An 18,215-nucleotide genomic window follows, 5' to 3' on the forward strand; every position below is an offset into this window, starting at 1 on the left:
TTCCAGCAAAATCTCTGTTTTTAAACTAATTAACTCAATCACTTGCTTCCTTTTGGTAATGCAGCTATGGCTGATAAATATTGAAAGATTGACACATAATAATTTATTTTGCATTAAACACATTTTGTAGATGTTAACATTATTGGTTGTTAAAAATGTATCTACATCTTCTAAGCTGAGGGTTGAGAACCTTTTCTAGATAGAAACAACTAGTAAATAGCTGCAGCTTTATGATCCTTGTTGCAACTATTTGTTTCTATAGTTGAAGCACAGATGACACCCTAACCCAATGAATACATTAATGAGAATACATGGAGAGAGAATGAGAAATGAAAAGAAAACCAGAGGTGCTACATTTGAATGGTACTCAAAATTTGCTAGAAAGACCTTTTCAAAGACCTTTTAAAAAGACCTGGGAGCTCAGGCCCCACCCCAGAGGCACTGGATGCAAATCTGCATATTTGAAAAGTCCCCAAATGATTCATAAGCACAAGAGTGATAAATATTGAAAGTATGGAGAAATTATCTTTCCTATGTGCATGCATGTATCTTGATTACTTATATTCAATAAAACTTATTTTAGCTACCAAAAAAAAAGAATACATGGGTTACAAAAAGCTATTTTATGGACACAGAATTTTAACTTCATATAATTTTTGCATGATAGAAAATATTCTTTGGAATTTTTTTTCAACAATTAAAAATATGAAAATCTCCCTTAAATCTCAATATCTTATAGTAGCAATAACCAAGACTTGATCCTTGGGCCATAATTTGCCAACACCCATTCTAAACTATGTCAAAATATAATTGCAACATAAAGAGTTACAAAATCTAACTTCATCAAAACATGGGAACATGTTCAGAATTTATCAACTTAGCTTGACTTGTCCATAAGGAATGTCATATTTTGTGTCTATAGGTAATGTCTCATATTTTTTGCAGCTATGCTAAAGGCTACCCACCCTACTCTCCATATATAGGAAGTTCACCCACTTTTTGTCATCTTCTTCAGGAAAAAGTGCCATTTTGCTGCTTAAGGTTAGACAAGGTAAGCATTATTTTTTGCTGTTGTTTTCTCTGATAATAAAAGAATTTTGAAATCGCATATATTTAAACCATTTGTATAGTATTTTGACTAAAATGTGTTTAAAGGGGTTTTTTTCCAAAGTAAATTTAATTAAAGTGGTTAATTTTATTTTTTACGTTTATTGAAATTTACCCAAATGCTCTATGCTTCTGCTAAATTAACAAAATGGATTAGTCAGCTATTGTCAAAGGGGAAAACAGAAGTGCCTAAATATCAAACCCATGGACCCTCAACTTTAAAAGACTCCTGAAATCACATTGGCCAAATGTGCTTTATTTATTTACATTTTTGTATCAAATTTCCATGTGGTATCGCTTGACATAAGATGATCTTAACATGATAGACATAAAATTGCATTTGTGACTGGACTGGAAACTAATTGTTTTGCCTAAGGTCTCTTTTCCCCAAATTTTTATGTACTTTTCAGTTCCTGCCAGGATTATGTAGAGAAGCTCTACAAGATAGTAAAATTCAGAGAATGTTAGCATTTTTTATCTTTTTCACAATACAGTTTTGAGTTGGGTCTGTTTGAATTTTTCCTCCTAAAAAATCAGAAAACAGATAAAATGGAGAACCTTACATGTCCCCTAGAGATTCAAGCATGATACTAATTTAAGGATTTATTTTACTCTAAATTTTGGAGTAGGTGTGAAAATTCCAGCTCTCTACTTACAAAGTTGTACAACATAAGCAACTAACTTCACACTAAATTTTAATTTCCTCGTCTATAAAATTAGTATGACTTCAATATGAACTTTATAGGGCTTTTGTAAGGATTACATAAATTTGAAGGTATTTAATATAATAACACAAGAAAGTCAATAATTGAATAAGTGCTAATTCACTTTGTTGATATTCTAATTATTTCTTCATATGATAAACATTATAAATGTAGGCTGTTGCTGCCATTCTTTAGAAGGAAGATCAAGAGAATATTAGAAAATTTCTGACATTATCTCTCTGAAGTTGCTTTGTAAATCTTTGCCATTGCTCCTATTCACATGGGCCCATTGAAATGGATAATTCTAACTCTCAAGGCCTTATTTCATTTCATATTTTTTTACAATCTCTATTTTATGCAGCATTTGATATTTCTGACCAGCTGTGTATTTCTGGTAACATCAATAAATCCTAAATTTTAGGATGACTTACCTGCATTAATCCTGTCAACAATTAATTTTTCCTATAACTTTTGTTTTATCTGTAGCATTTTTGTTGTTTACTTAGAGAAAATTCCTAAAATAACATACATTTCAGGCAGCATGAAACCTCGACTTACTTCTGGTGGCATTCACTTCTTTCTGATATACAGTTAAAAAGGATATGGTATCAGGAGGCCAGAGATTAGAAATGATTCATCTCCAAGGGACCTGATCCAGTGGAAGGCTAAGCTTTCAGAGATGAGAATTGATAGGGGAGCAATAGAGGATGTTTTAAAGTCAAAGACTATTCCCTGTCTCTTTACTATATTCATAACACAAAGTTTTCAGTGTTGCTAATTGGCTGGTGATATCTAGAATTAATGGTTATGTGGGCAGTATGAGGCAGGTTGGAAGTGGACTTCTCTGGTAAATAGGTGCCCACTTTGACATTATGGAATGGAGTTATGCAGTTGACTCCACTGTTCTACAAAGAGTATGAGTTGGGATCAGTTTGGCTAACACTGTTTCAGTGTTGTAAGGCTGGTGTCTTTAAGACTTATGAACACTAAATTTTCTGTTCTCTCTGTGATTTACCTTAATAATTGAGCTGCTTCTATATTTCCATAAGCAATGTTGTCATTTTTTTCTTCATTTATTTCATAAATATCATTCTTCTCAATGATCTACATCAACTATCTCCTATTACTATTCTCCTTCTGTGACCTCTGAGTGATCTTATTTCTTAATATGGCTTCTAATCTACTTAAATTAGTAACTCTCCTAGTGTCTGTTGAAGACTTAATGATCTTGTTCTTTACCATTTTCTTTGTTCTTCATTCTTTCTTATACTTCAGATTTTTTTTTTCCTGGATTCATTTTCCTGCTGCCTAGATTACAGCCATTAGAATTTCTATTTAAATAGATTTTGTTGTCAAATGTTTCAGTTATGATTTCCCTTGAAATGTATTTATTTTGCCCTCATTCTTGAAAGACCATCTTGTTTGGTGTTCAATTCCATACTATCAGTTTTTTGCTCAGCACTTCAAGAACTTTATTTAATGACTATCATGCCTCTTGCACTGTTGAAAAGTCAGCTGTCATTCAAATTATTGTTCCTTATGGGTAGGTCCTTTTCCCCCTGTGACTCATCTTAAGATCTCATTGTCTTGGTAGTTCCAGACTTTCATGTGATGACTATGTATTTCTCTCTGTTGGAAGTGGGATTCACTGAGTTTCCTGAGGACTAGAGGTTTATTTGTTTGTTTGTTTTATCACTTATAGAAAGTCCTCAGTCATAACCCTGTGCTTTGTGAACTTTACTGTAGACAATTTTCTTAAAACTGACCAGGAAGTTGGAAGAACTTAAAATGTAATATGAATTAATAAACGAAACTATGTCACAAAAATGACAAAGAAAGAAAGCATTTACTTGAATAATGCTACTTTCTGATTCTTATCTCCTTGTCAGTTATTCTGATTAAATATTTGTTTCCTATTCTCACACAGTCTTCTAGCTCTTTAATTTTTCCATCCTACTTGCTATATCTTTCCTTCTCTATCTTGCCTTTTGGGTAATCTCTTCAACTCAGTCCTGCAGTTGATCCCATCAGTAGCACAGTTTAAGAAAATATATAGAAATAGATGCAACATTATTTTTAACATCTGCCTTGAATATTTGAAGTAGCGTATTTTGTTCATATTTTAAGTTCTTTCTCTTATTTCTTTAAACCTCTTAACCATGCATAGTTTATATTCTGAACATAATAACAGCAAAAACTATAATCTTTGTGGGTCTAATTATCTTGTTTATTGTTTATGTTTATTCTTGATGTTTCACTTCCACCAGTGTTTTATGATTTTTTTCTTAAGGAATAATGGCAAAGAATATTCCAGATGTGATGAATCCATAGAGAACTAATCTGAACCCAAACAAATAAAAACAGCTCCAAGTACATCGGTAAAGAAGTGAAAGGACAGAACACCAAAGCAGTTTTCTATAAAGATCATTTAAGTTTAAAATAGTCTTGGTTTAGTAATGTTAACTCCAGCAAATTCTAGACTCAGGAAATAGCAAAGTGTCCTTGAGCTAAAAATGAGCTTTGGTAATATGTCCTAGTTTGTTGGTTTTATTGTTATTATTATTATTATTTTGAGTATTTGCATCATTATCTTGAAAGCTCAGCTAGGCATTTAGGAGGGATTTTTGTTGTTTTGTTTTATTTCATTTTCTGTTTTATTTAATTTCATTTTTTAGTCTGTCACTTCAGGTGTTCAGTACTGGAAATATCCTTAAGGTTATTTAATTATAATAATGCTATATTTTTGGAAATGAAAGTTATACGTAGGTAATGTTTCAGTATTAGTTCCCAGATGTCACTTAGCAGCAGCAAGTTTCACATAATAGTAGGACTTGAGCACACACACATTGCTCCTCTTTCAACATCAAGCTACCTATTTACCTTGCCCATGCACACTTTTGTTTCCTAACTCAAGTCGGAGAACTGGGCACAGACAAATGTAACTATTTTTAAATTTGTTACAAATTGAGGATTTAATTAATTAATTTTACATTTCCAGATATCCTAAATTATTTTACCAAATTTTAGTGGAGTTTAAAAATGGCATTTCTTTGTATAATTTTTCTTCTCTAGAGTTGCCAGCATAACTACTATGAGGACGCAAAAGCCTATGGATTCAAAAATAAACTAATTATAGTTGCAGCTGAAACAGCTGGAAATGGATTGTATAATTTTATTGTTCCTCTCAGGGCATATTATAGACCAAAGAAAGAACTTAATCCCATAGTACTGCTTTTGGATAACCCGTAAGTATATTTTAAAATACACAAACAAGACAAAGAGTTTTTAATATCATATTATGTATATAAAAATAATTGACTTTAATTTGCAAATAGCATTTTAAATCAGACACATTATGGGACATGATTCATTGGGAGATATAGTCTCTGCTGTGATATGTAAAAGTCATAAAATATGGTTATGTTTCACAAATACTACTCAAAACATAACTGGAATGCTCTGATAATTTTACATAAAATTGCTTTCCAGTGGTCATCTACTGGAAACAGGCCACTGAAATAATGGGAAGCAGGCCACTGAAATAATTACTATAATTTTCCTTAAATTAATCAACTAGCCTGAAAAATCTCTGCCAAAACTGGATAATTTTGTTTTCTTTTTAAAGAACCATTAATTATCAGAGAAGTATTTATTGATCCATTTTTATATGTTATACTATGGACATCATCATGTGTTATTAATATACTACTGTTAAAACATACATTCTATAACATATATTAATAGAAATAATACTTTATCAAGTATTTATCTTGAAACTATTGGATTGACTTACCTTTGTTAAACAAGACTACATGAGTATTTTTGTGAAATTCTTCTGCAAATATAAGTCACTAAATGTGATATTCAAAGCCATTTTATTCTAAAATTATACTATTTCTTTCTATGCCAGGAAATCAATAACAAGTGGTCCTTAGATCAAAGTCATATTTGAGGCATTTCCCTCTTTTTCACCCATTCCAAAATGATGCTAATTTTCAAATAAATGAGGCCAAATATTATTGCCTTATCTCTGTGTTTAAAAAATATCAAGAGAAGATCCTCAGAACAGAGATATTTCCCCCAAAATATTATAACTTCATTTTTTTCTGAATATACCAATATCAAAATTCTCATTGATATATCCTTTTAAAAAATATCTTCACAATGGTTAATTTACATGTTGAACACATTTGTAGAATTTTAATTTGAAGAATTTTCAGGTTTAATGATGCAATGACTTTGTAATACTTCTTTGCCATCTAAGGAAAGGTTGGGCATGGAGGAACAGAAACTTGGATACAAAGCCAGAAGAAATAAAAGCATATTAACCCAAATTTGAGGAGAAGAAAATTTGGTTTGTGGGATGACTATAGCAATAGAGTGGTTGCCAATCTCTTCCCAAATCTTTTGAACACACCCTAAATTCTGAAGTTTCTGTGAGGGGAAGATATAAAGAGGCTAGAAGAGCTGGCACAGCAGAGATTCTTACTTACCTATGTGAACTTAAACTTGTCAGGTTTTTACTCTGTTGATGGTGTGTCCAGTCCCTTCAAAACAGAATTTTAAGATAGGAATTTAGTTGAATTGATGGTCTGGAAGTAGCCTCATCTTGGATGATTGGCTCAAGCAAGATCAGTTCAAGCCCCAGGGCACAGAAAGAAAGATACAGAGAAGCTTGAGTTGAAGCAAATGGAGCTATACCTATAGCATCCTTCTGATAGGGCTAAGGGAAGAAACTCCCCTTTCCTCCTCTTCATGTTACTTGAAGATGAGATTTCTTGTCCTGATAATGTAAAGCTCCTGCCAAAAATCTATCTGTCCATAGTTGGAAGCGGAATTCTCTTTATGAAGTGGAGATAGACTCCTCTGATTCAATCTCCAGACCACCTAAATAATACCATCTGAGAGTCACAAATTTCCCCCCCACCGCCACCCTTTTCCACCTCGTCCCATTCTGCAGCAGCTAAGGAGTCATTCACATGTACCCTTAAGTAAATTTCAAAGTAGTTTTACCAAGTCAGTCCTTTGCTGTTTGATTTTTAATAAACAGGTTACTATCGTGTCTCTATGGAATGATTGATTTTTATATTGGGATTATAAAGGCAGGTGGTTCTTTCTACTGTCTTAGTTCCTAAATTTGATCAATTGTTACAGAAAAATCTGAAAACTCTCCTTCCTTAAATTGCTGACAAACTGTTTGATATTTCTGTACAAATAAAAATGTAGTTTTTATCAGAAAAATTTTATCTGAATAATACCATAGTGATCATTTAATAAAGTTAATATACTTTACCTCCATTCTTTATATAATTATTGTAACTATTGAGTATTTAGTTACATGTTCATTATTGTACCAGGAATTTTACCTGTATTTCTATATTTTATTCCATAAGAAATACATTATATAGAGATTTGGCTCAGAGAGCTCTATACATTACAATGTAAGAATCGAAATAAGCTAAAGTCTAAGTGACTGTGATACATTCTGTCTCTAAAAGTTGATATAAAACAGACCCAAAGAAGTTATATGACCTTTACCAAATAAATTCTAGAATTAGAACCTCTAAGCAATCTCTAGCTCACTGTTATTTCAGGTGTAATCATATTTAACTTAGAGTTGTTTGGTACATTAAAAATACATATTCCTTGTAAATTGTTTCTAAAAGCAAGGATATATTTTATCTTCATATTAATTTTTCATTAAAATTTACATTAGCCTTCCTAATAGCTTACATTTTGGAAACCAATAGTTAATGAGAAACTGCTGTAGGATTCTTGTAGGGTTCAATTCATTCTTGTAGGATTTAATTTATTCTTGTAGGATTTAATTGATTCTTGTAGGGTTTAATTCGTTCTTATGTATTATGATTATTTCAGTTTATTAAGTTATAAGTTCAAAGTTCATGCTGTAAAATCTATTAGCTTCATGTGTGCTTTTCAAAAGCGGCGTCTAACATTTGTATTTGATTTCCTCTGTTCTTTGAGGCAAGAATGAGGAAACAAAAACTGAACACCAGTAAATAATGTTTCTGGAAATTTTATTCAGTCCTTTTTTTCCCCCTTTTAAACGATAAGGCACACTTTGCTCTGAAATGGCTAGTGTTTTGCAATTCACCTTAAAATAGTTTTAAAAAGATGTTCTCTTTAAAATATTTCCATGTCATAAAAATTTATGCAATAATAATTGAATACACTTCTACAACTATTACTTAGTTTTGAGGGTTTGAGAGTTTGACTCTATTTTAAGTTCCTGTAAGCATTGCTGAAAATAATATTTGATACATCACTATTTAGGAAATTCAGTTAATTTAATATAACAATCAGTAACAGATCATAAGTATGAAATTTAAAAATGTTAATTGAATTTACAATATTCACAAATATAATATGGTGAAATAATTGTTTACAGTATTTCTATACACAAAGACTTCTATAGGTCAAATTGTAATTAAATGAAATGGTCATATTGAAAAACATCGTTTGCTTAGTTTATTACAGCAGTTCTAATATTTCTGCAATTCATTAGAACTGGTGTCATTTCTGATTGACTGGCCGTCTGTTGTGTTGGCTCCATTGCCTCATCAATGTCAATATTTTGATTATGGTCCCTACCCAGAAGGTTATCTAGTCATCTGATAATACCAGAAAAGAAAGTTAAAAGCTGAAATCTGTTACCCAGAGGTACACAAAGATGAAGTGGAAAATCCAAGCTTATGCTATTCATTTTTACTAGTCACTTATTAAATTGCCTTTTTCTCACATATAATACCACAAACACTTCAACTTATTTTAAAAGCATTAATAAAATTATTACTGATATTTTATATCAGTGCCCTTACTAGAAACATTCAAACTTTGGCTTCAGACAGTGCTCTATGACAAGATATAAGCTTAACCTCTTGATAGGCCTATTACATGTTATTGAATCTGTAAGCCTCAACTTTCTGATTTGAAATGATGAGAACACTTAGGAAGTTATTGTGAGACTGCATGTAAGATAATGCACAGAAAACACTGATGCAAGATCTGACACAGTTTTCCTTCTGCCAGTCTGTAGATAACACTGACTAGGCACAGAGGTTCATGGGGCTGAAGCAGGAGAATGACAAGTTTTAGTCCAGCCTCAGAAACGTATCGATATTCTGCCTCAGAAATCATAAAAAGTAAAAAAGACGGGATGCAGCTCAGTGCAGGGATGTATACCTAGCATGGGCTTCATATCCCCAGTACCAGAAAAGGAAAAGGAAAAAAAAAAAAAGAAAGAAAGAAAGAAACAGTTACTATACAAATCAATGAGCAGAAAACCCAATTAATAAAAACATAAAATTTATTTAGACTATCAGCAGTTAATCTTTAATGTCTTTAGGAAGAAGTAAAGTACTTACAAGTGGAATTAGGAAATGTTAACTAAATAATCTGCTCAGAAAGGCATATTACACTCATTTCTTGAACTTGAATTAAAGAAATTAAATTTATTATGGTTATCAGTTTAATGGGAAAGGAATAATTGTCCTGAATTTTGCAAATCCATGCAAGTTTAGACACCTTTTCAGTTCCTAACAATGACTTGCTATTAATATTTGCATATAATGGCATTTTTATTATCAGATTTTATGACAGTCTGAGGTTTCAGGCACATAAGTAGAATTATAGTTAGGACTAATTATTAAATGTGCTCAATTTGTTCTGTTTACTAACACTAGTTACTTTTTGTTTGTGGAATTTTTATTTCATTAATTACTAATTTCAGACTGTTTTGTTTTGCATTTTTTGGTCTCTGAATTTATTCTGCCTTAGATCTATTTTTCTGTCCTCTTATTGATTTGAAATACTTTTTTACATATATAAAGCAACTTTGATCTATAAATTTGCTATAAATAACAAATTTGACATTTGCTTCTTATATTTTGAAATTTTATGATGAACATTATATCTATCAATTATTTAATTTTAATGTAATCACTTGAATGTAATTTCTAATGGTATGGATAGGCTTTTTCTGTTTAGAAGTCAGATTTAAAAAAAAAACATACATCTTATTCTATTGTGTTAATGCATTTTTTTCCTTATATTCAAATTTTTGTCTGTCCTTTGGGATGAAACCTAAGAAAAGGACATCTGATTTTATGAATATTTTGTGTTTTTGTTTAGTGTTTCTAGTAAAAATGCTTCTCAAGGTAAAAGCTATGCTTGCTAATTAACTATCTCCCAATGACTTAAAATAACTAGTGTATTAAGAAACTGTGATATAATTAGTTATTCAGTAATCATAGTGACATAAGCAGTGCTGTCAATTTGTTTAAATGAGAAGGCACAATACATGTAAATACAAAATTGAGGTTTTCTTTGTATTTCTGGTTTTTTAATACCATCTTTTTTCAATATTAGTAATAGATGAATACATTTTAAAATTGAATTTTGCAAAGAATTTAGCACATTATGACCCTTTACATTAAATGTTCATCAAATAATATATATGCTGTGTTCAAAGGCATTGATTTACCTTGAAACATATAAATTTATGTAAAGATGAACTGTGTGACCACAATTGAAAATCAAGTTGTAAGAATTTAGATGAGTGTTTGCTCACTGTAGATACATAGTTGTGGAAGAACTGCACATAATTGAAATTCATGAGTTTTCTAAAGCAAGGCAATAATTTCAATGACCAATTAGTTTTTATGATCTTTATTAGACAAAGCACAAAATGCAAAGGCCTTCCTCCAAACTGAACTCTAATAGGATTGTTGGTATAACATAAAAGACTTACTTTGACCCAGTGACCTCAGTATGTGTTAGTACCCAGCAACTTTTCAAAATCTTTATTGAACAGAATGATTCATAATATTAAATGTTGTTGAAAGATTGTAGAAACCTGATGTCACACTGGACAGATGATCAGAGAAGATAAGCAGAAGAAAACTGAGATGGTTTGAAACTAAAGAAAAGGGTCAGACTAAAACGAAATAGGTATCTAATTAATATTAAAGAATTTTAGACTCAACTCAGGAAATAAATTATTAGCACTTGAAATACTCATTTACCTGACTGGCACTATATGAAAAGTTAGGAACAAAGAGAATAAAATGAAAATGATAAAGCAAAATTAAAATCCCAAACACAGACTAAGGGTTTAGCCCATGTGTGGCTGTCCTCTTTGGGTGTTTGCATCCATACCCAGGCTTTTAAAATTATGAAACAGGGTGAGAGAGACACAGAGGGTCTTGAATTAGCAAAGAGAATGGCTTTCCTCCATATAAGAAGCAGGACAGTGCCTAGAAAAAGGAGAGTATAAATCTGTACCATGGGAGCTATCAGAGACTGCTGCTCAGTGCATATTATTATCATATTTGTTGAAAACACTACACAATGGGAGCTTTGAAAATGTTTATAGACCTTGATTTAGTAATATCCATACTCTGAATTTTTTGAAGTAATGACAAAAAGCAATTCAATGATGAAAAACAATTCAAAAACTAAAATAATCCAAAATTGTGCATAATACTGTTACATATGATAGCAAAATATTATAAATGACTACAATAAATAGCAAAAAGTGAAAATAACTTACAAACTGAGGACTTTTAAAATTAGTTGTGATATATCTAAATGATATAATATATTGGGCCATTTAAATGAGAACAAAGAAATTTGCTGGTGGTAGGAATCTAGTCAAGACAGTAAGAGTGGTATTCTTTGGGTTCATTTTTTATGCTTTGCTGTATTGAGATTTTTTTTTTCCTTTAGAGTATATAGAGATAGGAGAATGGCCAAGAAAAAGAAAATAGGACAGGAGGGAAAAGAATTTCTCTGAGAATCAGCCTGTGGAAAACTGCAGGTGCTATAATTACCTTGGCCTACAATTTCCTTTGTTTTTTCTTGTACTAGGCAAACTCCTACTTTTCCTTCTATACCCAATTTACATATCACCTCTCTGGCAACTCTGCCTCCAGAGTGCAATGAATTGTTTGTTCTTTTCAGATTAAAGATATATTGCATTTTTGTGATTTTGTGCATAGATTTAAGCAACTCTGTATATCTTACAACTTACCATGGTATTAATTTAAAATAAAATGCCTGAATATTTTTTTAAAAACCATGAAATGAAATTTTGGGATCAAATATGCTGATTAAATAGATGCATGAAAGAAATATATCTGTAAAGTGAATGCAATATATTAAGTAATTTCCAAGTAAGTTTTAGGTTTATGATTCTTTTCCATACAAGTAAATATTTTAGTCATAATAAATATTTCTTCAACAATATACATTAAGTCAATCCATAAACTAATGGTAAAATGCATTCATTATAATTTTATATAGTTCATATTTTGCATGGGGATATATACTGTATTTATTTGACATGCTGACATAATATGGAGCATGTTTTGATTGTATACATTCCTTATACAAAGTTGCTGTCAATAGGTATGCCTAATGATTACTCTTAATAGGTACTTGCTTTAGGCTATTTAATAAAAAAGAAAATCATTGGTTCATTTTCCAGGTCTCCTTTGCATGAGTAACTTTTAGTTCATAGATAAGATATTTTAGCCATAATTAAGGGTGCTAATTCAGTATTTTTGTAGAATTATGCCATAATGTTTCTGATTTAGAAAGATGAAGTACTTGCTTTTATAATTCTGAGTGCATTGTGTGATTCATAACAAGTATAATTTTTTTTATAATTAATGTTAAGGTAAAGGCACTTACAATTAATTTCATCAGCAGTGTTTAGTTTTGGAAATGCAAACTAAGTCAACTTGCTTCCTTTCCTTAGAAATGCTGCCACTGTTGTGACATTGTGTTTCATTTTGTAACCCATCTGCTACTTAGGCCAGATATGCATTTTCTGGATGCAATCTGTTGGTTTCCAATGGTTTACTACATGGTGGGCTCTATTGACAAGTAGGTGACAAAATCTTTAGCACATTACTACTGTAGTGTCCTGTGGTCTGTTGTGTGCTGTGCCTTGTTACTGCATGATGAGTGTAATTTGTCATGTCAGTATTGCAAATATGATAAATTATGCATGTAGAGCTTATATTTACTTGTTATACATCTTATATTAAACTCCCTAAGCAGTAATTTATTGTTGAATTAAAACAAATCTCACTGCATGTCAATTTTGTCAGCTGTGCTCAGTTTCCAAAGCTGTTTCAGTTTTTATCTTCTATAAAAATGACATTATTTATATTGTTACAGTATCAAGAAAAACCTCTAAGGTTCAATATTGTGATATATTGATATTTCCATAACTTAAATGTAGAAATGATCATTTTAACTTACATTTGTAAATAGGAATATTTTCTTAACAAGTTATTCTAATTACACATCTGTTCACAATTTCTAAATATTTTCATCAAAATATCATATGTACTGCATTTATATAAAATAATTCTTATATATTATAAGTCCATAATAAAACATTAAAAGTGAAGGATGAGAAAATTAACATACATGAAGTAACATAAAATACATTACTTTTACATTTTTTTAAAAATGTCAGTGACTTCAAAATAAAATACTAAAATTAGCCAGTTGAGATCTCGCCCATGTCATCCTACATATGTTGAAAATTATAACTTTAAAAGTGTTTAGTAGCTGTGGATACATTAAAGGTCAACTAGACTAAAGTATATTTAGTATATTTAGCTTCACTTCTACATTAACATGATTCATATTATCAGGTATCATAATACTAACCAATTAAAATGAAAACAGATATAGTAAAATTACCATTTAAATACTACACACATTTTATATCCAGTAATGTTATTTTGAAATGATAGTTTTCTATCAAAAAAAAAAAAAACTCCAGAAAAATCATATAAGGTAATGAGTAAGCCTTTCCTCTCTGCCTTTTATGATATAAGCCCTGAAGTAAATTCTTTCTCCACGAAAGTACTTATGGCAAGAAAAAAGGAGAACTTAAGGCCAATAAATTTCTAGGGATGGCTACAAATTGATAATTATTAAAGTTAGGGGTCAGGAACATGGAGATTTACTTTATAATTCTCTTTTGCTTGTGTTTAAAATTTTTCTTAAAAGAAGATCCCTTTCGCAAATTAAAATGCACTCAAGGATACTTCTTCACACTCAAAAAATTTCATTTTCTAGTCCTTAAAAAAAGGAATCAGAGAAAGGTGACATAAGTGTTATCACCAATTAGATTATCTGTAACTTTTTAAAAAAAAAAAAGAATAAAAATCCAGATTGACTTTCTTCAGCTGCCATCTCGTGGCCAAACTGTGCAAAGCATCCATGCTGGAGAAAATGAGATGGTACAGAGAGGTAGAGGAAAGAAATTAAGATAGACAAGTTAGTAGCCTACTTATTAAAGGAGAAAAAATGATTAAATACAATTAAATAAATAAAACAATAATTTTCAGTTAAAATATAAAGATAAAAAAATCTACATGGTTCAGGAATGTTATTCCTAATGTATGTTTTCTGTGGATTTAAACTCATATTTAATGATAATTATTGATATTACTTGACAAGATTATGAATAGACTGAAAATACTTTGTAAATGGAATTCACTGATACATATTGGTATAGGTGGTAGCTGTTAGCAGCTTAACCATAGCTACTCCCATGGAAATTTTTGTCAATTATTAAGTTCAGTTTACTTAAATTATTGTTGATTAATAATTCGTCTTTTCTGTCTTAGCTTCTATCTATATAGCCTCATCCAAACTCACCTTTTGCAATTTTTCCTTTTTCTTTTCCTATTTAATTACCATAGAGTTTTTTTTTAATGGGGAAAAACATTTGTGAAAGCTGAAATATGAGAAAGTAATTTAAAATTATTAGGTGGTTTGAAGGCAGATTATTGAGTCACATCTGTGTTCCATAAGGGACTCATTTGTTATACAACTCATTATAATTTTTTCATTGTTAGGGACTGAACCCAGGACCTTACAAGTTCTCTGTCCTGAAACTACAGTGCCAATCCCTGCACAATTCTTTTTAAATTTTATTTTAGTAGATGTAAGAAAAAATACTAAGAATTTTCTAGGCAAAAGGAAGACCAAGTATCCCTAGAGATTTAAACTTGAAGATCATCGTATTGATTCGATGTTATGGTCCTAGCCCCTCTTACCATAGGAAATTTATTTGGAATAACATTCTGTTTCCACAGTTTTAGCCATAAAATATCTGCCACAGAACATTGCTCCTGATTCAAGCGAAATATTTTTTCTGGACTCCTCCTGGGGATCTTGGACTCGAGGCTTTGGTAATACTTTCTCACCTAATAACAGAGTAAGAAATCCTTCCTTCCGCCTTCCCCCCAAAAAGGAAAGTATTCCCCCTTAAAGTGACATGGCCAGCTCAACCAATTATGAATTTGGAAAAGATCCTCAGGGACCTGGCTCTTCAATTTAATAATCTTAAATGAACTGTGGTTCTTTCAGTTTTATACTTCCCGTTGTAAACATGATATGGAATCCAGTTCACCTTTCTCTTATCTGTCTTCTGTCAACTCTGAACCTAGAACATTCCTGCCCTCATTCAGGTTTAGTCTTTCTGATCCCATTTAGCCCTATTTTTCTAGTTTGTGAAAAGCAAAGGCAATGAGGATAATGATGAACCTTTTTCGACTTTAATGGTAAACATCTTTTTCTTTAATTCATAGGGGAAATGGTCAGGTATTTTATCAGTGATAGGAGAAAAGACTACCCTATTATAGTTTTCAGGTATTTGTATCCTAGGTTTACAATCATCACATGTATCCAAGAAAATCAGGTTATTTAATCTGATCAAATACTTAAAACTAGAACTTGCTCAAAAATGTGTGTAGTCTAAATGGTAGGCTTGAATACAACAGATATGTATATCTTTCCCATGTTCTTGACTATGTAGAATCAATCTCCAGTGCATAGTTCTTACATAAAGTAAAAACAGACATTTAAAAATAAACATTTCGTATTTTTCGATTTCATTAGGCTTAGCCATCTAAATTAATATAGAAATCATCCATCTCTACTCTTACCAAAAGAATCTTAGACATTTAAAAATATATATATATATATATATATAAAAGTTTATATCTTTTAAGTAGTATGTTAACTGTAAAAACAAAGTTCTAACAAAGTCCTGTATTTCTTTTGGTTGCAAAATGGGTGTTTTCCACATATCATTTACATAATTAACAAATATTACTAAGTAAATATTCTTAACACAAATGCTTTGAAACTGTAAGGATGTAGTGAAGTCTAATGAGCTCCATATAAAATCATTTCACGTCAGTAGATAATATTGTATTATAATTCCCATTAATATCTATCTGTGCACACTCTAGAAAAGCCATCTATAAGGACAACTTGTATAAATACAGAGATCAGCAAGTCTGGGTGCTAATTCTAACACTGTAGTTAATGTCTTCTTTTCTCTGTTGGTTCTGATCAAAGCCTAGATGATTTGCTCAGGTGTGGAGTGACCTTTGCTGCCAATATGGTGGTTGTGGATAAGGAGAGCACCATGAGTGCCGAGGAGGATTACATGGCAGATGCCAAAACCATTGTAAATGTGCAGACTCTTTTCAGGTATGTGTCTATAACTGAGCCCTCTTGTACTTTCTGTTAAATATGCATGAAATGTAGAATCTATGTGTCAGCAATTTACTGGAAAAGTTCACACCGAATTTATCTTCACTTGTTTATTTATTTCTCACAAAACACTTACTTAGCACCTAGTATATGACTGGCATTGAATAAAGTTAATTTGCATAAAGTTAATGTTTACCCCCAGAACACTATTTCTGCTACATATGTTCTGATTATGGTTTCAGTGGTCAGGGGTGTATATTCACTGCCTAGCAGTGGTCAGGGATGTATATTTAACTAGGATAAATAAATTGTAAGACTATGAACAGGTAATTTTTCCAGTTTAGGAGTGAATGCATAACCTTACCCTCATTGTTTTCTAGACTTTTGTTAATTAAACTAACTCAGATATGAAATCTTATTATTCTTACTGTTGAGTAAGTCTAAAAAGTCCTGACAGAGAAAGTCCTGATGTGAACACAGTCAAAATCATCTACAAATTAAGACACTGATGTAACTAGGAATGATGTTTTGTAAAATTATCTGAAAATTTAAATATCAGAAAGATCATGATTTCAGTTGTATGAATGAGTTTTGAAGCAGCTTAAAGAAAATATATGAGAAATATACAAATTATGAATATAAATAAAGCAATATCAACTCAATGGCCATCCTTCCTTACTCTACCTTCATACCATCACAGTATAGCAATGCAAGTATTGAGACTGATTATCTCAGTATATAGTTCAAGTTCAAAATTCAGAGGGGAATGCCTAGATGTGAATCTCAATAATGCTTGCAATTTGGGGTATAATTTGAGGGAAATTACTTTCCTTCCTTAAATCTCAATATCATAATTACAAGATTATTTAAGATTTAAAAACATATAATGCTTTAGCACATGGCTGGTAGTTTTTAATAAATATTAGTTAATATTAATTGAGCCTTATAATTATCGCTTTCATGTGACAGCATGGAAAAACCACAGACCTTGAACTCTTGTAGCAGCACACTTCATCTGGCATGATGACCTCTTCTAGAGGTGCCATGGACACTATTAACTTGGTGACCTTATTCAAATGTAGTGCCTCATCTATAAAGTGCGGTGGAAAATAATTAACCCACCCTGCAGTGCTAATGTAAAAGACCGGAGGATCAGATACATAAAGGATCTGCCACAACACCTGGAAAAATCTATTGTGAATTTGCATAAGAACTGCTCATTCCAAAAGGAGGATTACAGTTCTAAAGCTATGATAATCAGCAGTTCACTTAGAGTATGGCTGACTAGTTACTGCACTGTGCTAAATAGCACATCTAAGGTAGTATAGAACCTGCTTAAAATATGACAGATATATAAGCAACTTCTCTAGAGAATAATGAAGAAAATTACAGGGTAGAGCATTAATTCAGGGGTGAGATATATAGCTGGTGAATAAAATAAACACATTCTTTTGATTCTGTGCTTTGCAAAACTAATTATAGTTTTAAGAGAAGAGGATCCTTGGTTTCTTTGATTAAACATGCTATTTCATTTTTAACTCACTCTGAGATATTTCTACTATGTGAAGTGTCATAGTGATTTGACTTTTATTTTGTCTTCTCTGAATGAATTATTTTGATTTCATGATAATAATAAACTTCATCTCACTGAGAGGTGAAAGGTTCCAATTAATAATCTAAAACTAACTCACTAGAGAAGTTAAGGGCTGATGTACATGTGGCAACTACCTATAAAGGTTGCTGCAGCTATTTCCCTTCCCTCTCTTCTTCCTTCCAGTTTTCTGACCTTCAAGCTTCTCTACTCAACACCTTTCACTGAAAGGTGGACTAGAGGCAGACTACCTTATTCCA

The 18,215-nt window shown here is 31.4% G+C and overlaps 1 protein-coding gene across 3 annotated transcripts in view; it reads left to right on the forward strand.

Annotated features, from left to right (window-relative positions):
- The window catches only part of Kcnt2 (potassium sodium-activated channel subfamily T member 2), a 345,157-nt gene that overhangs the window by 266,099 nt on the left and 60,843 nt on the right, over positions 1–18,215 (forward strand). For 2 of the 3 annotated variants that reach the window (XM_076831491.1, XM_076831492.1), the window contains 3 exons: positions 946–1,051; positions 4,884–5,056; positions 16,227–16,361. In XM_076831491.1, coding sequence (XP_076687606.1) covers positions 946–1,051; positions 4,884–5,056; positions 16,227–16,361 — 414 coding nt within the window. Of the gene's footprint in view, positions 1–945; positions 1,052–4,883; positions 5,057–12,647; positions 12,720–16,226; positions 16,362–18,215 lie in introns of all 3 variants that reach the window. The other variant, XM_076831490.1, reaches the window with a different exon arrangement.

The sequence above is a fragment of the Callospermophilus lateralis genome, chromosome 13, assembly GCF_048772815.1.
Source record: "Callospermophilus lateralis isolate mCalLat2 chromosome 13, mCalLat2.hap1, whole genome shotgun sequence".
Classification (NCBI taxonomy): Eukaryota; Metazoa; Chordata; class Mammalia; order Rodentia; family Sciuridae; genus Callospermophilus; species Callospermophilus lateralis.